The following is a 24,449-nucleotide window of genomic DNA, read 5'->3' on the forward strand; positions in this document are numbered from 1 at the left end:
TTACAAACAGGAACTTCTTTATGCAGGCGGACATGGCATGGGATGGAAGTAAGACTCCCATTGCATAACCGTTTGATCCACTCCTGGTTTTGCTGAGTTTAATAACACACACCTGAGCTTGTTACCTATACACTGGGGCTAATCAAGCTCATGGTAAAGTCTCGACTGGGTGAAACTGTTATGTAATAGGAGTCTTATTTCCATCCCTGAAATGTAAGCAAAAGAACAAAGTGGGACAGATCAGCAAGGGGCTCAGGTAACAGCGTAAGCTTGAGCCTCAGTTTTCTGTGTTGAAAGAATAATAAATTGAATGCAGTCGTGATGACTCATCAGCTTTGTAGAGTGTGTTGAATTTGATTGTGACGGTTCCCTTTTGATCTTGCTTTTCACATGGCTGTGCTTATCGGATCCTGATGTTTTTTAGACCTGTTTTTTATACAGAAGTACATAGCCTTCCGTATACAGTATATTTTGTTTTCCCTCATGTAAACTTATTTTTTTCATTTTTTCTGCATGAACACTCTGATTTGCCTTCGGTATTGTAGGTGAAATCCACTTAAGCCCATGGTCCTCAAACGTTTGTACTATATTCAGTGATGGAAATAAGACTCCCATTGCATAGCAGTGTGATCCAGTCCTGGTTTTACTATGAGTTTAATAACACACCTTGGCTTGTTACTTAATCAAGCTCGTAGTAAAACCTGGAGTGGGTGAAACTTGCTATGCAATAGGAGACTTATTTCCATCTCTGTATTTCACAAACTGTCTAGGGCATGGTCCTTTTTTGTTCTCTCCCATAACATTAACTACTTATTCCAAAATGATAGATAAATTGATTCTCAAATGGCACAGTGGCTGAGACTGAGAGCACAGAGCAGTAGGTTGAACAGCGTGACTTCCCCTTCCATTACATTAGCACTGCAGCGTTCCACATGGTCAGCTGCCATCACTGGCACAGCCTTGAGGAACACTCACTCAAGGTTTTTTTTTTTTTTTTTTTTTCGGAGTGGAGATATCAAACTTCAATTGGCTGACATACTAGGTCAGGGGTCGTCCAATCACGGTCCTGGAGGGCCATTCCACTTCAGGTTTAACAGGTACAATGATACAGTTAACTAGATCATGGTCTGGATGGAGGTTTAATTGGGTCAATTAAACAATGTAGAACAGGGTTGGAACAAAGACCAGGAGTGGAAGGGGTAACATTGGACACCCCTGTACTAGGGTAGCTGTGGGACTGGGACACAGAGTACTGAAGCAGGATGTGTTGGGCACTGCAGCACTGTAGGGTTAAACTCTGAGCAGCAGGATGTGCTCTGTAGTGATGGACGGTCACTCCTGTCTCCACAATGCGACTGCATGCATTATTGGCTTGGGCTGCTCGTTAGGCGATTTATATGCCTTTTAAAGGGCACTGACTCCCCACAATGAAAAGCAGGGTAATGGGGACCATGTGTCTAATTGCAGTACTCGGTAGCTTTTCTTTGCACTTGTGGTGCGTTGTGCTTTTCATTCTCAGAACAAGTGCAAATTTGGTAAATTAGACCCCCAATTTTGAATGGTTCAGTAAGGGCTCTAGAATGTTAATCTTGGCACCACTTGCTGTACATGGGAACAGCATGTCCACTCAAACACACATGCTGTACATCGCATATAACCCCAGTGTGCAGTATTCCTGTGGTGCACCTAGAAAAGAAAGCGTCACAATGATCTCCTGCCTTCGACTTGTCTTGTGAAGGGTTAGAAACTAACACAATTGTGGTACTAGTCCTAAGGACCAATACCTTTTGAAACATACTTCAAAGATGCAATGTGCTATTCATTGTATTCATCGGCGTGGTTTAAATGTAAACGCTCTGTATTATAAACTAAATATACTTTAGACATCAAAACGGCAAAACACAAAATCGCTCAAGTGAATAGCCATTTCCTCACATTACCCATTTCTTTGAAACGGACCATATGAAATTGTTCTGAAATTTTACACTCAATCTTGTAATACGAATATAAGACAGAGTTAAGCATCCCTTAAATCCTAGATAGTTTTAAATACTGATTACACTGATTAAAGATCGACCTGCCAAATAAGTGTGTTGTGTTCAAGCAGTTGGGCTTTTTCAAAAAAGAAATACATTATTGAAAAATGAAACACAATGTGAGAATTGATGTTTTGATACTGTTTTTGATGTCTAAAAAAAAAAAAGTACATTTTGTTTATAGTGAAAGCCCACAGTTAAACCACGGCGAGTAAGTAATCACACAGACAAAATTTCAATGAAATGCTGACACATTCGCATGGTGCAAAATTCGGTATGACAAGAGATGAAGGGAGGTTTCAGTTGTGAGTGACTGTGTTGTAAGCGTTATGAATGTTTGTTCACCACTGCTACACCCCGTTAGGAAATTGGTTTTTTCTGCTGTTTTCAAACACAAGCCTGTGAATGTGAGAGTGTATCTGTGCACTTTTTTAGGCACTCCTGAGACTCGGGCATCAACTGGTCCTCATCGGTTTTAATTCGCCGCGGGCGAGCGTGAGTTTCTAACCCTGCTTCTATGTTCTGTGTGGGTCATTGTGTATTGAAATCGCTGTACTGAAGACATCATGCTCTCTCCTTTTCATTTTTGCATTTTAACAAAGTAGTCCATCATTAATGATGATTTTATCTTGCTGCACATCACACAAAATAGCCCACCAGGACCATCGCACACATACAGTATCATGGGGATTATAAAATGAGTATGCACATGGAGGCTATGAAGAACTGCATTCCTGTAGTGGGCCTGTAGCAACACTGCAATATGTGCAATCCAGTTGTTTTAAATGCCTCTATCTTAGGGAAAGGTAGTCCCCATACAGTCCATTACCACTTAATTGATTCACTAATTGAAAATGATTCACCATGGTGTGTTTGAAAGGGTATTCAAACCGAGATACCCATGTACTTCAGTGTGGGGGCTCTATTACCAGTGATCAGAATGGTGATGGTGTTTCTGATGCAGTTTTAGACCCAGTGAGTCTGAAATGGTGCTGAAAACGGAGCAATGCAACTGGTGACTAAGACACTCGCAGATGGTGACAATTCCTGCAGCTTCGACATTAAAGGAAGACCTGCTGGAGGCTGGCGGGAGGGTTGACATTTTTATACGATTATCCACTGAGCTTTGATTTGGGATCTTCCCACTGGTGGAGGCTTTGATACAGCGTGGAGGATTACTGCAGCCCAGTGGAGCTCTGTGTGAGGAGGAGAGGCGCTCGGAGGAGGAGGTGCTGACCTGAGGAGCAGGAAGAGGTTTGATACAGCGTGGAGGATTACTGCAGCCCAGTGGAGCTCTGTGTGAGGAGGAGAGGCGCTCGGAGGAGGAGGTGCTGACCTGAGGAGCAGGAAGAGGTTTGATACAGCGTGGAGGATTACTGCAGCCCAGTGGAGCTCTGTTTGAGGAGGAGAGGCGCTCGGAGGAGGAGGTGCTGACCTGAGGAGCAGGAAGAGGTTTGATACAGCGTGGAGGATTACTGCAGCCCAGTGGAGCTCTGTGTGAGGAGGAGAGGCGCTCGGAGGAGGAGGTGCTGACCTGAGGAGCAGGAAGAGGTTTGATACAGCGTGGAGGATTACTGCAGCCCAGTGGAGCTCTGTTTGAGGAGGAGAGGCGCTCGGAGGAGGAGGTGCTGACCTGAGGAGCAGGAAGAGGTTTGATACAGCGTGGAGGATTACTGCAGCCCAGTGGAGCTCTGTGTGAGGAGGAGAGGCGCTCGGAGGAGGAGGTGCTGACTTGAGGAGCAGGAAGAGGTTTGATACAGCGTGGAGGATTACTGCAGCCCAGTAGAGCTCTGTGTGAGGAGGAGAGGCGCTCGGAGGAGGAGGTGCTGACCTGAGGAGCAGGAAGAGGTTTGATACAGCGTGGAGGATTACTGCAGCCCAGTGGAGCTCTGGGTGAGGAGGAGAGGCGCTCGGAGGAGGAGGTGCTGACCTGAGGAGCAGGAAGAGGTTTGATACAGCGTGGAGGATTACTGCAGCCCAGTGGAGCTCTGTGTGAGGAGGAGAGGCGCTCGGAGGAGGAGGTGCTGACCTGAGGAGCAGGAAGAGGTTTGATACAGCGTGGAGGATTACTGCAGCCCAGTGGAGCTCTGTTTGAGGAGGAGAGGCGCTCGGAGGAGGAGGTGCTGACCTGAGGAGCAGGAAGAGGTTTGATACAGCGTGGAGGATTACTGCAGCCCAGTGGAGCTCTGTGTGAGGAGGAGAGGCGCTCGGAGGAGGAGGTGCTGACTTGAGGAGCAGGAAGAGGTTTGATACAGCGTGGAGGATTACTGCAGCCCAGTGGAGCTCTGGGTGAGGAGGAGAGGCGCTCGGAGGAGGAGGTGCTGACCTGAGGAGCAGGAAGAGGTTTGATACAGCGTGGAGGATTACTGCAGCCCAGTGGAGCTCTGTTTGAGGAGGAGAGGCGCTCGGAGGAGGAGGTGCTGACCTGAGGAGCAGGAAGAGGTTTGATACAGCGTGGAGGATTACTGCAGCCCAGTGGAGCTCTGTGTGAGGAGGAGAGGCGCTCAGAGGAGGAGGTGCTGACCTGAGGAGCAGGAAGAGGTTTGATACAGCGTGGAGGATTACTGCAGCCCAGTGGAGCTCTGTGTGAGGAGGAGAGGCGCTCGGAGGAGGAGGTGCTGACTTGAGGAGCAGGAAGAGGTTTGATACAGCGTGGAGGATTACTGCAGCCCAGTGGAGCTCTGGGTGAGGAGGAGAGGCGCTCGGAGGAGGAGGTGCTGACCTGAGGAGCAGGAAGAGGTTTGATACAGCGTGGAGGATTACTGCAGCCCAGTGGAGCTCTGTGTGAGGAGGAGAGGCGCTCAGAGGAGGAGGTGCTGACCTGAGGAGCAGGAAGAGGTTTGATACAGCGTGGAGGATTACTGCAGCCCAGTGGAGCTCTGTGTGAGGAGGAGAGGCGCTCAGAGGAGGAGGTGCTGACCTGAGGAGCAGGAAGAGGTTTGATACAGCGTGGAGGATTACTGCAGCCCAGTGGAGCTCTGTGTGAGGAGGAGAGGCGCTCAGAGGAGGAGGTGCTGACCTGAGGAGCAGGAAGAGGTTTGATACGAGAACATCTTAATGCTGGAGCCGGGGTTCCACAGTCATGATCAGTTGCATGTGATGCCACAATTCCTGGGCGAATTGCCTCCTTTCATCTTCTGAGCACTGTGCTTCACCAGAAACCAGACATGCTAGTTTACCAGTTTGTAGGTTTAGCTACTAGCACACAAGCTTCACCCACCCTCCCTCTTTGAAGCTTTCTGGAGCTATTTTGTTCTTTTTGCTTACATTTCAGGGATGGAAATAAGACTCCTATTGCACAGCAGTTTCTCCCAATCCAGGGGTGTGGGGTGGTGTATCTGTCTATTCCCAGTACTGTAACATTGAACTGTTGCTTAATGCACAAACAGTATTCTGCATGTTGAGTGCAGTACTATTATATTGTATTTATCTGGACCGGTCATCCAGCTGTAATGCCCCTGTTGCCTGATGAGTCTGGACTGTCGCGTACTCCATCGTAGATTGTGATCGCTCTTATTCATGGGTTGCTGATGAGTCTGGACTGTCGCGTACTCCATCATAGATTGTGACTCGCTCTTATTCATGGGTTCCCAGATGAGTCTGGACTGTCGCGTACTCCATCGTAGATTGTGACTCGCTCTTATGCTTGGGTTGCTGATGAGTCTGGATTGTCGCGTACTCCATCGTAGATTGTGATCGCTCTTATTCATGGGTTGCTGATGAGTCTGGACTGTCGCGTACTTCATCGTAGATTGTGACTCGCTCTTATTCTTGGGTTGCTGATGAGTCTGGACTGTCGCGTACTCCATCGTAGATTGTGACTCGCTCTTATTCTTGGGTTGCTGACGAGCCTGGACTGTCGCGTACTCCATCGTAGATTGTGATCGCTCTTATGCTTGGGTTGCTGATGAGTCTGGACTGTCGCGTACTCCATCGTAGATTGTGACTCGCTCTTATTCTTGGGTTGCTGATGAGTCTGGACTGTCGCGTACTCCATCGTAGATTGTGACTCGCTCTTATTCTTGGGTTGCTGACGAGCCTGGACTGTCGCATACTCCATCGTAGATTGTGATCGCTCTTGTGCTTGGGTTGCTGAGCTACTACAGCAAACCCCATGGCATTGTGACAGCGTTGTGCTTCCAGCTCTGTTCTGTTTTGTGTGTGTTCATTACAGATCTATATTCCACTTTTCATTTGGATGCTTCTTTCTCACCAGGTTAGTGACGACTCTCCTGCCCTGGGTTCAGGGGTTGTACTGTGCTTCTCTTCTGCATGGTCCTGTCACTCCTGACAATGTGTTGTTTTTTTTTTTTTTCTATTTGCAGGAAAGATGATAAAGACTACGCTTTAAAACAAATAGAGGGTACTGGAATATCAATGTCTGCTTGCAGAGAAATAGCAGTAAGTACATCTTTAAACTTCTCCACTTCATTGCTTTTGAGTCCTTTTTTCTCCTACCCCCCCCCCCCCCCTCGAGAAGCTGTTAAATCTTCTAACTCGCTTGTATTTAAAGCAAGAATGTTTTGTAGCACCTTTTGTGTCTGCCTGTTGTACCTTACAAACTGTAGTACCTATATATATATGTGTGTGTGTGTGTGTATATATATATATATATATATATATGTATATATATGTGTGTGTGTGTGTATATATATATATGTATATATATGTATGTGTGTGTGTGTATTGTGTGTATATATATATATATATATATATATATATATATATATATATATATATATATATATATATATATATATATATATATATATATATATATATATATATATATATATAATTTCTCTTTTGAGATCCAGGTAACAAATTCAGTGCTTTTGCTTTACAACTCAAGAGTGTAGTGGATTGTTGAAAACCTTTAAGCCATGCCTGGTAAAGTTTAGTTTTAGTATATTTTGTATTTAAAATACAAACTCCTCCAGACTGCATATTCACATAGGCTGCAAAACATGTCATTCCCTTTTTGTGAAAATGCACACACTGTGTCTGCTCCCCATGATTTGCATATTCTCATTAATTGCAAAAAAACCAAACAAACAAACTATTAGGCAAATGAGTTGAAGTACGATGTGCAATTACCAGAAATCTTCAGTGAAGCGTTTTAAATGAAATGCAGTCTGGGTGAGGAGCAGGGTGACCTGCCGTAGAGGATAATCCTGTTCTGTCTGCACACATTCAAAGGATCACCTGGGCTGTCCGTCAGCACCCAGCATTGATCCCAATGAATATTAGAGGTGATCTGTCTAGCTGGCACAGTCCCTGCCAGTAGCATTACCCTTTAAAGACTAAGTGGTTCTTTCAGTCGATCCAGTAGCATTACCCTTTAAAGACTATGGGCTTTCAGTCTATCCAGACAGCCTTCTTATATAATGGGGTCCCTTTTTGTGAAACATGCTTATTAAAATGTGCTGTTTTATAAATTGACTAGACTCCTCACTGCACAGAACTGTGGCTGTTCCGAAGGAAGTAACATACTCTATCAGGCACAGGCAAATAGGAAGACTGAGACGGTGAAAGAAAAGAAGCAATTCTGGCTGATTTCATTTGAAATCCCAGTCAAAATCCTGCTAATGCGTATGGAGTGTCATTTTGAAAGGAGTGATCTATAGGGTTAGCAAATCTGGAATAAGTCAATGGTTTGACACGCACACGAAACTGAATGCAACCAGATGATAACAGACATGTATCCAGGGATGGATTGGAAATATTTTCTTCTTGTGATTTTGAACTGCATTGTGATTTACTGAACGGTTTTCCTGTTTAATAAGCACTTGTAAGGAATTCATTCTGTTATGTTTTAACAGAGATTTAGACGTGCCAGTCCGACACCAGTACATATCGCTCTTCACTCTTGCAATGGAGGACAGTTGCTTCTGTTTGTAGTGTATTGCTATCAGTCTAAGTACACACAGACATTTTATGTACATAACACCTTAAACATCACAGGTATTTTGATACCATCCCAGCGTGTATGCAAGACAATTCATCCGAGTACGTCTAACACTCTGGTATTTTATGAGCATTTCGTCCTTTATCAAGAAAGGTGGACAAATGACTTCTATCTGCGTTCCAGTCCTAATTGGTTGACGCACTGTGCCCAAGTAAAAAGCCACTTCCTGATTATACTAACGGTTACCCGCATCTTGAAAGTGTCTTCATTGTGGAGCTGCCCTCCAGTTGCCTGGCAGGTCCTGGCACTTGCTGTATCTCTCAGGTGTAATGCAGGTTTGTTTGTTTGTTTGTTTTGCAGCTGTTACGAGAGCTCAAGCACCCGAATGTGATCTCTCTGCAGAAAGTGTTTCTGTCACATGCCGACAGGAAAGTGTGGCTTCTCTTTGACTACGCAGAGCACGACCTGTGGGTAAGGAGCTGTAGGCACAGGTAGACACAGACAGACAGACGGACAGGTTCCAGTAAGCAGATACTGTGAAACGGCAACCACAACAAGCAGACCCACAGAATGATCTACTTGAAGCTCTGCTTTCGCTGTGACCTGTTTCATGACCTTTGTTTCGAGTGCCGAGGAAGCTCACACAGCAGATTTGAGTACTGGCTTATATTCAAAAGTCAAAATCTGATTTTTATTTTGTATCAATTTTAATTGAATTTGGTTGTTTGAATAAATGTCATCTTTCAGGAGATGCACACTGCCCTTTGTATAAAGTATTCTTGCTTTAGAAATGGCAGGGATTGCTGTGAGCTGGCTGCAAGTCATTTGTGTGTTCTAGTACCGTAGTTAACCAGCGGCTGTGTCTCAACTTTCATATTGAACATTTCTTCAGTGTTTTCCATATACAATGAAGTGCTTTGCACACAGAGTCTTCTACACAAATGCATGTTGCAGTAACTTCTACAGTGATAGAGCGTTGCTTGTCTGATTTTTTTGGAAGCAAACGTTCCTAATGTTAAGTTTAAATGGAAATTGAACAATAACGAAGACCCTCTACTGTACTTCTAAAACAGTTTCTTTTTTTTATCTTTTTGTTTCTCTTTCTCTCAGCACATCATCAAATTTCACAGAGCTTCAAAAGCAAACAAGAAGCCAGTTCAGTTGCCTCGAGGGATGGTGAAGTCGCTGCTGTACCAGATCCTAGATGGCATTCACTACCTCCATGCTAACTGGGTATTGCACAGAGATCTGGTGAGTGCACTGGGAATGAATAGAAGCACATGGATACAGTGCGCTCTCCTGTGTGTTTTGGGGTGTATTTTCTTTTTCTGATTGTGTTGCTACAGTGGTTTCCTTGACAACAAGTTACTTTTTTGTTTTCGTTTGTAATTAAATTGCACAGGCAACGACTTCACATGGGCAGCCTCTGATCTGCAGATGCAGCGTTTATTTTCTTTCTTTTTTTTTTTTTTATAAGCGTTCCTGTCTGGATTAGGGAGATTTTTTTGATGTTTTTAAAATAAAACACACATGTTTTTGCAGAGCCTGCGTTGTGCTAATTGGGCTTTACACAAATTGAAAAATAATTGGAGCCACTGTGCTAAAAGCCTTAGCTTTTGAAGTATGAATGCGAGGAGGTATTAAAGTACCAAACTGTATGTAGAACAGTTCAGCAGTCTATAATATCAACAAACATTCATTGTAGGACAGAGACCCAAAATAACCCCAGGGGCCAACTGGGGGCACCACCCCAAGACATCTGTGTTCTGCATGCTCTCCTGAGAGAGGTAGAAGATTCATTGTCATGCAGTGCATCTGTAGCACCCTGCTAAAGGGGCGCTAACCAAAGCCCTTGGATTGTGCTGCTATTCTTGTAGTTTTACATGCTGTGTGTTTTCGCTTTAATCCACTGGAGTGCTGTTGATTTGCAAACAGAACCTGAAGTGATTGGGTTCCAGGAAAGCAGCTGCATCTTAGATTTGATTTACTGTAAGAGTGTATGAAACTCAAACCTGCTTACAAATATATCAGAATAGAGTTTCAGAGAAAATCCACGCATTGCTGAGAGCTTGTCTGTGGCTTGCAGTTCAGTAACCCTTCACAGGACAGGTTACATTGTGATGTCCTTGGATATTAAAGGCAAAATGAAATGCTACTTTCAAATTGGTGACGGAGAATCAATATTCATTTTATAGAATCATTCTTTCATATTGGGGTTTCAGCAGTAAAGGCCTCCTTTTGTTTATATCTTAAAAATAGGACCAAGCCTAGTGTTTTTGTAAGACAAAAAATCTTCTAAAGAGACTCTTAAACACTGTTGGTGATGTAGGTTTTTTACAAAGGCCCCTTTTATTTTAATGATATAAACTGCGAACATTGGCTTGTTAAAGTGCAGCTTTTCTAGAAACGGCAGCACTGAGAAAGAGAAGGGGGGTCCCCCTGAACAAACCTAGAGGTGTGAAAGAGTGTCTCTGGTCTCTCAGAATCGTACTGTCATTTCTGTAGCCATTCGACCACGCTTCCTCTGTGAATTTAAGAAGAAAACAAAACAACTTGTCAACCACTACCGCCCTGTGTCTGACCCGCCTACAACTCAGAATGGCTCACTTGGGGACTCCACTGCAATGGTGGACAAAAAAAACACAAAATACGGTCACTGCACTGTAAAGTGCCACATCATTCCAGGGCTTCAGCCTGTATTCTATTCAGTGCGATTTCCTTTTGCTCTAGTTACAGCGTTGTTTAAACAGCTGATCACAGTACAGCAAGGACCACCTGGAGTTCCTGCATCCCAGTGATAAGCTCCTGAAGCTGTGCATGGCTGGTGTTGGTATAGTAAAGACCCACAAGGTTTCTTGACTATTTCAAGGTCAATCCGCGTGGTGCATGTGCTGGACACAACTAACCTGTTTTGTGCTTTTTTTTATACTGTGTTAGCTGGAAAACGAAGTCTCTTGTTATCTGTATCTGTTTTATTTAGCTGCTTGTTTCGTAGCTCGAGGCATGACTGGTGTTCGTATTATTATTCGCTGGTCCAGTTTTCCTTGTCAGGGATCCTGCAAACTGATTTTCGAGAACACAGAGTGCTCAGAGCTCAGTTCACAGACCTTATCAGGCAGAGTGACTCTTACAAGCGCCCGCAGTGTAGAGCACTTCACTGTGACCAGGATAGTGTGCATTGCTTCCCTGAATACAGTCCAGGGAAATTCAACAACATCATCATCATCATCATCATCCCATCACATGAGAGTCGACCAAATAAGCTATTAAAAAAAATACACCAGTAACTAAATGCAGCTATTCCAGGGATGGTGATAAGACTCCCAGTGCATAGCAGTTTGATCCAGTCCTGATTTCACTATGAGTGCCATTGTCCTCATTATGAGAACTAACTTTTAATTTTGTTAACTGCAATGTATCAAATTGCATCACTATTTTTTTTCAAAGAAAAAATAATTTGGAACTGAATGGGATAATAAGACACACCTTAGCTTGTTACCGATATTCTGTGGCTGATCAGGCTTGTAGTAAAACCTGGAATGGGTGAAACTGCTCTGCAGTAGGAGTCTTCTTTCCATCTCTGCATTAGTGTAACTTTATTACAGGTCAAGAAGTAACTGGTATAAAAGCACATGAAAATAAATCAAATCTTGGTGACATTTTTAAATTGTGCCGGGGCTGGGGGGTGGTGATGAGGCAGCACTGTAGAACAAAGCTTACCAATGAGAATACTTTTAGAACATTGCATTGAGGAGTTTACTGTTCCATCTAGTTTGATTTAACTTATTTACTGACACGTTTTCAACACTGCAGGCCTTTATACAGGTCAATGACAGAATCTTCCACTCCAAACAGCAGATCAATAAACAGATCTAATGTACTTATGTCTGTATCTAAACTATTGCATTTAGTTATCCTAGGCTGCTCTCTCTAAAGTGTGAAAAGCATGACGCACTGTGCACCAGAATGTGAAGCAATGCTGCTACTGTTGCTAATTTAAGTTGCTGTTTTTAGTAGCTGCTTTTACCCTCTATTTAATTAAGCATGCAAAATAATTTTTTATGCTCTGTGTGTGTTTTTGCCAAACTTCATGATTTTATTATACACAAGGACATGTTTTTTATGTAACAGAGTTTCACAGTTCTTTTAAAGTAACAATCAACATTTACCAAGCAGTAAAACAAAACTGGAATAGTAACAAATGTTCAAATGATGTATTTACTTAAGTGCCTTTTTTTAAACAGCAATGTTTCATCACTCAGTCATCATTCAAATTACACAGAATTTTACTGCCTAACAAAACTTTACAAAACATAACGCTTGTGCTCGGATCATGTCTGTCTGGTGGTGCGTCAGCCAGACTTCACAGATTGTTCCGTACATCTGGAAAACGACTTCTCCAGTTGTCATGAAACTTGGTATTTACATTACTTGGCATAAGCTATTGATGATGTCAGATTCTGGGGATATAGTGGGGTGTCTGTCTCCGGGTCAATAACCGTTTCCCAGTTTAACTCCTCAACTGGGATCACAGGGATGAAATAAAACTCTTATTGCATTGCAGTTTCACCCATTCCAGGTTTTACTACCAGCTTGATCAGAGACACTTTGTATAGGTAACAAGCTCAGGTGTGTCTTAATAAATGTTATAGCAAAACCATGAATGGATCTAACTGCTATGCAACGGGAGGCTTATGTCCATTGCTGGATCATCTTCCTGCATCTTTGAAAATCACTAAGGAGCACCCAGTGGAGCGGCTGTGCACATGAGCAGTAGCATTTTAAGTAGCAGAATGAACCCCCCCCCCCCCCCCCCTCTCTCTCTCTGTGAAGCAGATGCCAATGAAACAGTATTGTAGGTAAAAGTTCCTTGTGAACATTGGCCTCTGTCGAGAAAAGCTTCCAGAAATTTCGCAGGATTTTTCCTGTCTTGCTTATTTTATTTTTTTCGGGGCAGAATTGAATAAAATGTAATTGGAATTCAAGAGCTGTCAAGCTGCTTATCGAGTGTAAGTGAAATAGGCTCCCAGGCTGTGTAAACATTTACTTGGAGCTTTGTTTCTTTGCTGTGTGGAAGAGAGGGGGCAGCGCACGCGTTTTGTTTGAGAGAACCTGCTTATCTTCTACACTGAAGAACTTGAGAGCGGATGTCAGCGAGCTTCCGGCCTCTGGAGGACAAAGCCAGCCCTGCAGGTGTCCTCCTGAGCTCACCTGGGTGCCTGGCCAATAACGTCCGCTGTAGTACAATGAGGAGAAACTGTCCTGGCCGGTTTTGCCTCCCGAACCCGCAGGAACGCCAGAGCTCCCTCCGGATTCCCCAGCAAAGATCTGCAACAAATATTGGCCAATAATTGCATGAAAGCAGAAAGCAGCCGAAAGGCATCTTTTGATGGACAGCATGTCCAGTCATGTGGAATCTCACTGCAGTTTGATTTACACAGACAATATGTTGGTTCTAGGAACATTAACACATGAAGTGATCAGGAGGCAGCAGCAAATGTTCAGCTGTGACGCTGCATTTGAAATGCTTTATATTGAATTAAAGAATGCATCTGCACAGATGCTAAAAAGCCAGTTTCAGGTTGGAGTAGGCGCTGGGCTGTGTGCAGGATACGGGAGATATGGCCAGGTAGACTTAAGATGAAAAGAAAAACCCTCAATACTACCATCATGTAAGAATCCGCAGAGAGCACAGTACAAAAGAAAGTAGGGATTGTAAACGGAGATCCAGCCTGCGTTTGCTCCCCATTAGCAGGGGCTTGCATTAACCTTGTTTTATTTAGGGTTTGCACAAGGACTGCTGGTTAGCACTGTGCTCTTAAACGAATTAGAGCAGTTTTAAGTGTGTTAAGTCTTCCTCAAACCTGTCAATTATTCTGTGTTAAAGACGCATCAGATCCAGCTCTCGTTGATTATTGCATGGGATGTTTTCTAAGTGTTTTTGAGGACTAGACTTACACAGTGCTGTCTGTCTGCTGTCCGATGCTCTGCTCCACAGCCAGCTTGCATGTTGAACAATGGGCTGGTTTTGCTTGAATTCTCCTTGTCGTGTGCTGAGCGCTGTTGCAGAGCTGCTTCCCTCCAGCCGGCCCTGGTTTCAATGCAGTGTCTGGGTGGATAATCGAGCACAATGCCCTGCTTCTAGTCCAGGCAGTCCTTCTCCAGCGACTGTGTCTGATTGGGGTTACGATGGGATAGGAATGCGCACTGTCCGGTTGGAGATGAGATCGCAGGGATGTGGACAATGCTTCTATTGTGCGATCTTCAACTTCTTTTTTTTATTTTAATTGAGGTCAACATTGCAGGAATTCTTTTTTTTTTTCAGAAAAAAGGCTAGGAATGATGGTTCACTTATCATGGAAAAAGAAACTGTTATAATTGAGCACTCAGAAGCACAGCGTATGATTTAGTGCCATCCCATTCTATTCATAACACCCTTAACGGTTGCGTGTGGGTTTTTTTTTTTTCCAAAAATTCTTTCGGGTGCCTCTATGACATCGCGTCTGGAATAAATACAGTTTCTTTCTCATCGTTGGCATTGGATCATGTAGGAAAATACCGCATGGAGAGGAGAGGCGAGGCATTGTCCTTTGTACCTGTCCTTGAACATTTTGTTCGACATACACTTCTGTTCTCATTTCTGCTATTTTCCACCATGTGTTGTTATTATAGCGATTGGGATATAGTGGTGGCGCTGGAATGCAAATACCAGCTTTTATTTGAGCTGTATCTTGAACTGCCTCAGCCAGTTAATTTCACCTGGGTAAATGTCCCTCGGGGGTATTTTAAAGCGCATGTAAACAGGGGCTTGGGTCCCTACCTCCTTCTAGTTCTGTTTTGAAAAGGCATGGTGCTTGTCATACAGTCATGCCACCATCCCCACTTCCTGTAACCCCTGGCTGCTTGTAAAGGAAATGCTGTCACTTGTTTCTGCTGATTCAGAATGGAATTTTCTGTTATATGTATTGCATTTAAATTGCTTTGTTTTGGCTCTTAATGTCTCCTTCGACACTGACCAAACCCTGGAGTTTCTAGTTGCTTAGATCCTATGAAATCTGAATAGAGTGGTAAGGCTGCACTTTAATTCCCAGCTTTAAGTACAATATCAAAGTCCCAGGCATAACCTTTTGCAGCAGACTTGAGGGGCTTTGTGAAATATCTGGTTTTACAGAACCGAAGCACTGAGGTTACGGATGTCTCCTTCGCTTAATGTCTCGTCCTGTAACAATGCTGTCATCACGGAAGTTACTTTGGACCGGACGTGTCAAAACTACTGGATCCCTCGCCAGACACCTGGGGTGTTGCCCGTAAATTGTCTCCCCACAGTGTTGAAGTCTCCCTGTGCAGTGTCTGTCTGGCAGTGATGGATTATTTCCTGCAAGGAAACCTGCTATCCCTACTCATCCAGTGCAGCCTTCCTCTCGATCACTCTCCCTCTGAAAGAGAGAAATCCAGCAGCTGATTGGAGTCCTGATTTTGTTAAAGGATATCCGCTCTTCAGGGAGTCATGTTTCCATCCCTGCTGCGTGTTATTCTCGGATTCTATCAGAACATTCCTGAAGTCAGTTTCCATGCTATAACAAGGAAAGCCTCCTGATTGGTGCGTACAGTATGCAGGCGGGTACTGTGATATCTGTACTGCAGCTGGCTCAAAGTTCCACAGCCCTCGTTCTAACCCTTATTAAATCAAATGCACACATTATCTGTTCTCTCTGTCTGAAGTCTCCGGGCAGAAACAGAGCTTTTGCTTTCTGTCTCCCAAGTGCTTGATTTTTTGCTTCTGAAGGTAATTTGTGAGCCAGATTCCTAGAAGGTATTTGGTGCAAACCAATGCTTTTAAAATCTCTTCTCCAACCCCCTTTTGAAATCCTTGTTTTTTTTTTTTTTTTAATTCTTTGATTTGGGCGACAGTACGCAGCTATATCAAAGGCAGTGCCATATACATGATATGTTGCTATTGACACTCCCTGTTTCCAGCTTGCTGCCTGTGCTGTAGATGACACTCATTCCAATGGTCTGGCTGTATTCAGACCATGTGACCTACAGCAAAGGACCAGGATGTTTTAATACAGGTGTATTTGAAATATTCCTGAATTAGGCAAAGAACCAAGTGATTTTCATCACAGTGAAAAGGGCAGGAATAATATTATAATGTTAATAAAATTATTTTTTAATGGATTTTAAAGGTTCGAGCAGCACACCTTTTAAGTGTAGCTCATCTCGGCCACATCTTGCAGTTTTTATTTTTGAGAATTCTGGGTAGATTCTTCTTAACCAATTACTTTAACCGCCATCCATTTATGAGTCTTGGATGTAATGAAAGGTCCTCTTGTGTCAGATACAGTACAATCCGATTCAGAACTTGCATTGCATAGCAGTCTATTGGAGGTGGGTTCACAGGAATCCAATGAATCCAATTTAATTGAGTAACAGTGACTTGAATTTAAGTCATTTGTTTAAGTAAACTGAGAGGCCCATTTTAACAGAATACTGCTGATTGCTGATTGCAGTCGTGATCAATCGTGTATTGGAATTGATTAAAAGGGAGTGGGAATTGGAATTGAAACAAGAATTGACCCCAACCCTGATTACAAACCCAATGGGAAACCCAGTGCCAGCTACTAATGAACGCCCCACGACTGGGAAAGGTTCTGTCCGAGGGAGACGGGAGGAAGGGAGCTTGCTGCGGCAGTTAGTAAACGCCAAAGAATTTCCTTCCTGTTGCTTCATGAGGTTCTCAAGCTTATTTCCCAAGAGTAAAATGCATGCGCTCGTTTTCCCTTTCTGGGACCGCCTGCGATGCAGCAGATCATAGCTCCTAATGTTCTCTGTACCACTGATGCCGAATGTAACGTTGTGCCTGCGTTGTGCAAATAAAGAGAATGGAGTTTTCCAGGGACTGCGTCTCTGAAGAGTACAGTTAAAGGACACGATGCTTTGCGTTCTCATGCAGAACACAGGGTGAAAGTGCCACAGACGTGTAGCCTTGTGAATCGGTAACAAGAGAGGCACAACTAGAAGGGAAGAAGGACATTTGCCTGTAAAAAGAGCTCTACAAAAACCCTGGCAACTATAGTAGATGACGTTCTCTGTGAACGCCATTGCTTTATTGATCAGGCACTCATTTTAAACTAAACTTAAGTTTTAAAAATACTTTTTCTTCAAACAATTATGAATATATTGGGAAGAGCAGAAGCAATTCCGGGTAATTGCTTTATTTCTTAATTTTGTATTTTTAAATGTACCAGGAAACGCATGGTGGGTTGGGAGGGCATTATTTCAGTATTCACTGGTCTGTGTTTTTGTGTAATTCCAGAACTGAATTTCTGCAGTTCTATTGTCGGAACTCTGATTTTAGTGAACAATCTAAATGCAAACGGCAGCAATGTGAGATGTTTTGGCATAGCTTGTTCTCATCACACACAGAATGGATGAAACAAAAAGAAAAAAAGGTTTGTCAAGTCTGGAAAGATTTAAAATAAATGTCTCCTGTTTTCTGAAGGGACAGACACTGGTTGATTTGAGTACTGGTGACTTTCTTTCTTTCTTTCTTTCTTTCTTTTTCTGTACTTTTCCCAGACAAAATATGTGTCCAGAATACAGGGAAGGTAGTCTTCGTATGAAGAGCAAGTGCCCAGCCGTGGTACAGACAGTGCTGTCCAGCGTAAAACAAACTCTGTCCAGTTTCAGTCGTAGCCCTTTACAAATTCCCATGTCAATGAAGTATTTTACTACTTTTGGCACTAAGGGGTTCATTTGATCACCCAGTACTTCATCGACCACCGATCCGTGGTTATTTTGGGATTACCCCTAAAAACAAGGGGTTGATGTCAGCCTGGATGGCATCAACAACAAATCCATGGTTATCTTGGGATCACCCCTAAAAACAAGGGGTTGATGTCAGCCTGGATGGCATCAACAACAAAGCCATGGTTATCTTGGGATCACCCTTAAAGACAAGGGGTTGATGCAATCCAAGTGGATTTCCTGGTGCTGTAAAATACTCTAACAAACTATTGGTTTATTTGTAATTTCACAGAAAGACCTGTGGACTGGTGTGATAGCTCTTGCATTTCTGGTCTTTGTTCCAGCCCTGTTCTAATTTGTCTAATTGAACCCTGCATGCAAACCCTGAAGCAGCTCATGATCTCCTGTTTCCTGTTTAAACATGGAGTGGAATGGCTCCTGGACCCCCTGCTCTAGGATAACCGATTGATTTCAGTAAGGTTGGGTATCTTTCCTATGCTGTACTACCAGAGCGCTCTGTAGTTTTTGAGTGATGTTCTCTAAGACATGTGTACAGGTCTGGAGTGCTGAAAGAGTGAGCCAATAAAGTCAAAGATTATTATTGTAGTCCTGCTCTTCAGCACGGCATGCAAGTGTTAGAATTCTGTTTTAATCCCTGAAATTATTAGGGAAGAAGCTATTTCAAATGCATGTGCAAGTAGAAAGAGCTGCTTTCTCTGTGTTTTTTTTTTTTTTTTCTTTTCTCTGAGGGTGTGCTGGTCCTGAATATTTAAAGCTAAATCTCTTCTCTGCCTGTTGCTGGCAGCCTAGTTATTAGAACATGAAAGCTGGCCCTAATCCGTTGGAAATTGCACCAGTCAGGTGAGCAGACACACTCTTCAGGGTTTGGAATGCAGATCCTGTTAAGGATGCTGTTCAGTGTGCCCCCCCCCCCCCCCCCCCCCGTAAATGCTATTGACAGCCCTGACATGCAGAGGATCACTTCAAGGAGCTTGGTGACACAGGGCCTTACCGGCTCAGACTGTGAAATTGGGTGTAAACTCAGAAGGGGGTCTCCCTGTGCCATGCTGTTTCACCTGTCACTGTGCTGGACATCCCTGTGGACTTTGCCAATGTTACCCTGCTTATGCCATTGGCAACATTTCAGATATTTAAATGAAATGTACACCCTTTCCTGCATAAAAAAACAAACTAGGAAGCTTAAACAAATAAGCTGTCCATCTTGCAAAACACCTGTTCAGCTTCCAGTTACCAGGCCTGCATCTCTTGCTACGTACAAGAAAACAGATACTTTGCATTTTGAAGTAGGTAAGCTTAGCCAGGAAAATGATGCAGCTCAGGTATTGTATAAACAGTCTTGCAAAAGGCACTGCTATATTTTACTGCAGGATGGAAATAAGACTACTATAGCAGAGCAGGGGGAATGCTCTCTTTCATACTGATTCAAACCCAATCAGTATCCCACACACGGGTCATGTTTGTCAGTCGAGTTTCCTCCAGCATTACTTGATTTCCTATTCCTCAGTGTGTGCACAGACCTCCCCTGCCTTCCAGAGTCGGTACCACACAGTAATGTAATGAAATCCTTTCATCTCTTCTCCAGTGGCTGCCTCTCCATTCACAGCTACCGCTTGCATGCAGTGCATCACCAGTCTTGATTGCTCCCATTGCCTTTAATTGCATTAGCTGTATTGCCTCCTGTTTCCTTTGATTGATTACCTTCACTTAACTTGAAATTGCCTAAATCACAAACTTTGTTAGTTTAATACAGGAATGGATTACAAAAGCTGCAGCTACACCTAATGACTTGAAACAAACCTAATGACTCGACTCGACATTCTGAGTATAAATCAGGATGATGAAAATAAACCAGGCAGTCATTATAATTGCTTAATAATAATCACACAGTACGAGAGGTTTGTGTAGCCCGATGCAATCAGAAAGTTCTATAGGAGACTAGGAGTGTGTGGACGAAGTGTTTGAGAGTGACAGACAGACAGACAGACAGACGGATGGACAGACACAAACCGTGCATAAGGATCCCCGGTTTTGAATAAAGACCCTAAAAATGGGCAACTCAGCCAGTCTGAGAGGATCTTTCAGGGTCAGACAGAGGCCTTGTTAACACACTATCACTTTATTAGGGTCATGACCTGCTGCAGGGACGAAGCCCCCAGTGCATTTCAAATAGTTTGTATTGTTTGTCTTCACAGAAACCTGCAAACATTTTAGTAATGGGTGAAGGTCCAGAGAGAGGAAGAGTCAAAATAGGTAAGCTAATTTTACATTTTTATTGTTTTCAAAGAAATGCTGGGCAAGTCTGTCGCGTATTCACATCAGTCTGTTAGAAGTGGGGAGTGTGTGTGTGTCAGTGTGTGTCTTTTGAAATGAGGTATAAGTGCAGCGTACAAAAAATGAAATATGCGTGTGGTTTTTTTTTTTTTTTTTAAATGTACAGGGTTTAAATGATAAAAAATGTTTTCAGGTAGTTTTGGAAAGGAAACCTTCTTCAGCTGTGTAGTAAGAAAAGTTAACCAGCAGGAAACTGGTTATATTGTTCAAGATTTCTTTACTGCTCTGTGTTTACCTTTCTTTCTACACAGCTGAAGGGCTTTTGTCTGAAACATCCTGAAATACTTTTTTTAATCATTAAACCTTTTGTGTACATCCCACTTTATTTTTTTTATTTTTTGTTCGCTGCAGTTTTAAAATCTGTATGTATTTATATCTCTAATATGCAGGCATGTGGTGCCAGGTTCAATAGCAGCATTATTCTGAGACCCTTCATGCCCACAATCGGATACATCCAGTTGTTTTATAATCCAGTCTTCAGATCCCCACCACACGCCAGTGTTTATACTGTAGTGTTCCAGGAATTAAGTGCCTCACAATGGATAGCAGCGACGACAGTCTGAGAAAACAGTGAGCTACTGAAGCCTATATTGACGAGCAACCACTGGGTCCTGTCGATGGAAACTCATTAGATCCCTGTCTGAGGGGCTCATTGTGTAGTGCTTGGAGAGTCATGTGATCAGGAGCTCGCTGGTTCCAATCCTGGCTGTGCCGAGTTGTCGATCCAGGCTAGTGACATACAGTATAGGGGGCGCTGCGTTAGCTTTCACTCTCCTTCGGGTAAGGGAGGAGAATTGGCATCAAGTTTGCCTGCCTCGCAAAACGACCGTTATCTGGATTGGGTGTCCCAAATGGAGAGGGGGAAGCTATCCGAGTAGACTAAACTTTACTGATTTTAAAAGGTTCAGAATTGACATGATTTAAAACTGTACAGCTAAAATGGTGCTGCGTTTACTTTAATAAGCAGAGCACGATGAAATAACATTTACCGAGTTAAGTTTAAACATTTGTGGATTGGCTAAACGATTTGTAGCAGAAGTAATCAAACTTGAAACTTGGGGCTGTTTAGAATACCGTGTTTACATTCTGGTAACGGGCATTCCGTGCTGCGGGGGAAATTCTATCTCTTAAACATTTACCAAAACCAGAAGACTCAAGGGACAAAAACTAACCTTCAGAGCTTGTGTGCGTTAACCACAGAGCTGAACTGCACTCCAGTACAAACGCAGTGCATAGTAACGGAGTGCTCCATTAATGTGCACAGTACAAACCATTTCAGAGTAACGGTTAAACAGTTAGCAGTTGTTTTTAAATGGAAACTTGCACACATTTAAATGTGGCTCCTATTTACTCCTTCGTGTCACTTTCAGTAGAGATGAGTAATCCAAACGTGACTGTGCCTTGCATGAATGCATCCAACAAACTTATGATACAGGTGCAGAAGTCTCCAAATATTTTTATTTTACATCGAATGTTCAGGACGGTGTGCAAATGCAGTTAACATGCAAATAAGTGCAGCCGTGACTCTCCTCAGTACTAGGAGCCATTTAAAGGGTCTGACAGGCAGCAGAACGACTCTGCTCCTGTTACAGCTGCTTCATTGTGACATCACCCTCCAGGGCTTGCCTTGAACGTCCCCAACACTTCCAAGTCACCTTAATGTACACGTGAAAAGTTACTAAACTTCCTGTCGTGAGAATGTGTTTTGGATTTAATAAAGAAAGCGTTTGACTGCACAAGCACATCCGTCTCCAGAAAGACTGAACACAAGTATTCCTGCTGTTCCTGCTGAACGCTCGCTTAATATTTCTGCTGTTCCTGCTGAACGCTCGCTTAATATTCCTGCTGTTCCTGCTGAACGCTCGCTTAATATTCCTGCTGTTCCTGCTGAACGCTCGCTTAATATTCCTGCTGAACGCTCGCTTAATATTCCTGCTGTTCCTGCTGAACGCTCGCTTAATATTCCTGCTGAACGCTCGCTTAATATTCCTGCTGTTCCTGCTGAACGCTCGCTTAATATTCCTGCTGTTCCTGCTGAACGCTCGCTTAATATTCCTGCTGTTCCTGCTGAACGCTCGCTTAATATTCCTGCTGTTCCTGCTGAACGCTCGCTTAATATTCCTGCTGTTCCTGCTGAACGCTCGCTTAATATTCCTGCCTCCGGTTTGTGTCCGGGTGTGGAGGCTTGCTCGGGAATGTTAGTCCTCTGAGGTATTCAAAAATCCTGAGAAACATTTTGGGAAAGTGGTTGCATGTTTTATAGGAATTTCAATTTGCTTTTCACCTCAGGCTCTTTTTTTTATTCATATAAATGCTAACCTTTTACAGGAATCTTATTTCTAGCATGGGCTTATAAGGTAAAACATGTCCAAACATAAGGGTAATTTGAACTTTTTAATAACCATCGTATGAAACCACTTTGTTTGATGTTGTTAATGTTACTGGGTCACATTAAACTCCTAGTAAAATCAGGAATGGAAGTTTTATTTTATTTTTGCCAGTGTTCATCAGTAATAGGTAGAGCCAGTCAAAATCTGCAAATAAAAACTGCAGGAATTAAGCAGATATCTGCAGAGTGTTCTGCGGAGCATCTCATGTGTTTGGTATTTATATTAATAATGGCATAATAATGTAAATCAAGCAGGCATAAGGATGCAGATTGTGCAGGAGCCTGTGGATTGCGTGATTTTGTTTTCCGCTGGTTTGGACTGCCTCTAGCAATAGGAATGTATTGATGGTTTGTGTGCAGTCTTCAGATCTTCACATTGTGTTTTCTGTTCTCTCACACAGCTGATATGGGCTTTGCTCGGTTGTTTAATTCACCGTTGAAGCCTCTAGCGGATTTGGACCCCGTTGTAGTAACGTTCTGGTACCGAGCTCCTGAACTGCTGCTCGGAGCCAGGCATTATACCAAAGCAATTGGTAAGTACAGGGAAGGGGGTCAGAGCACAGGGAGCCCTGCCGCTTTCACATAAGACCACACTGAATGCTGTTGGTTTGTTAAACGAAAATGTAATTTATTCCAAATCAAATCAATAAGCTGTTCAAGCTGAATAGCGTTTTCAAGATTGTACAGCATTGAAACAAAGAACCAAAAAAAAGCAAGCAAAAAGAAAAGCAAACGTGACCAGTCAGAGGCGTTTATAGCAAAACCATTCAAGGCATTGCTGTTGTCTTCATGTGATGAAACCTCAAGTCCATTACCTCCACCCCCTATTGTTTTCTGTCTTCCATATCTTTTATTACTGGTGGGGGGACCACGGCCATGAGCCCAGTTTAAAAATCAGATACTGTGGTTACAAGTTTCACATTACTGCATTTTCCTGGGTAAACACTGGAAATTGCATGAGACTTGATAAGAATTGAACGGCTTCAGAATTACACGTACAGCATTACACAATGAGACCGAGAGAGAGAGAGAGAGATTTTATTGGAAATGCAGTATTGCATTATTACCGTGTAATTGCTGTGCCTCTGTACCCTGGCTTTTTTTCCCCTATTGTTTATTTGAAAAATAATCCATCAGGGAAATCCATACTGCAGTCAAGCCTGTCTCCTACAAACACGAATTCCTTGTAACTTTTATATATATATATTAATATCTACACACACACACAGGGGGCTAAGATTGGAAATTGACACAGGAGGAAAGTCATTTACTAGTATAAATAAGAATTGCATGTTTGAGTGCTTCTGAAGACCCAGATTAATAGCAATTGACAAACAAAGGAGAAGGCTTGTATTAGTTAGTTGTAATACAGCAATAATAAAGTACTGTTCTGAATTTCCATTACAATTTAACGTGTGTTTTTTTCATTTATTATTTTGATATATATATTTAAGGATATACAGTCGGACACTGCAACACCTGAAAGGAAATAACAGATTTTTCTGTACTGCTACGAAGTATAAGATATTTTTTACGAATGGTCAGATGAAAGGGCCGGCAGACTGTGTAGTATTAATCTCTCGCTTCCATTTAATTCAGCCTCGTGACCCTCCTCAATAAAAACGGCTCCTGTAGTATATAGAGTAAAAGCAAACGGATAAACAAGCAAGCAAGCCAGCGGGCAAATCAGATTTATTACTTCCCTCTCCCTGTCCTGGCGAGTGCAGAATGTTCTCATTTTTTTAATTCCTTATCTGAGTTTATTTTTTTTATTTTTTGTTTTTCTGAGCATTCATTCCCAGGGGTATCCCAAGCCAGCTTGTACAATGATTCTTCTATATTTGACGGACAGGCCTAAGCCTGTGGGATTGTCAAGGATTTGCCACGAGTCCGGGTGATGAGATGACTGTCTAAGATGGGGTCAGACGGGCCCACAGAGACCACACTGATGTAGGAACACCAATCAATAAATGCACTCAGAGAACATTTTACACATCGTTTTTTAGTTTTTCTTTGG

At 43.0% G+C, this 24,449-nt stretch overlaps 1 protein-coding gene across 3 annotated transcripts in view; it reads left to right on the forward strand.

Annotated features, from left to right (window-relative positions):
• The window catches only part of LOC117405152 (cyclin-dependent kinase 8), a 54,925-nt gene that overhangs the window by 14,750 nt on the left and 15,726 nt on the right, over positions 1-24,449 (forward strand). The window contains exons 2-6 of one of the 3 annotated variants that reach the window (XM_059030682.1): positions 6,362-6,437; positions 8,305-8,415; positions 9,055-9,195; positions 19,905-19,962; positions 22,834-22,965. In XM_059030682.1, the coding sequence (XP_058886665.1) occupies positions 6,362-6,437; positions 8,305-8,415; positions 9,055-9,195; positions 19,905-19,962; positions 22,834-22,965 (518 nt within the window). Of the gene's footprint in view, positions 1-6,361; positions 6,438-8,304; positions 8,416-9,054; positions 9,196-18,480; positions 18,553-19,904; positions 19,963-22,833; positions 22,966-24,449 lie in introns of those variants that run through there. The other 2 variants (XM_059030683.1, XM_059030684.1) reach the window with 2 other exon arrangements.

This window comes from Acipenser ruthenus, chromosome 9 (assembly GCF_902713425.1).
Source record: "Acipenser ruthenus chromosome 9, fAciRut3.2 maternal haplotype, whole genome shotgun sequence".
In the NCBI taxonomy this organism is placed as follows: Eukaryota; Metazoa; Chordata; class Actinopteri; order Acipenseriformes; family Acipenseridae; genus Acipenser; species Acipenser ruthenus.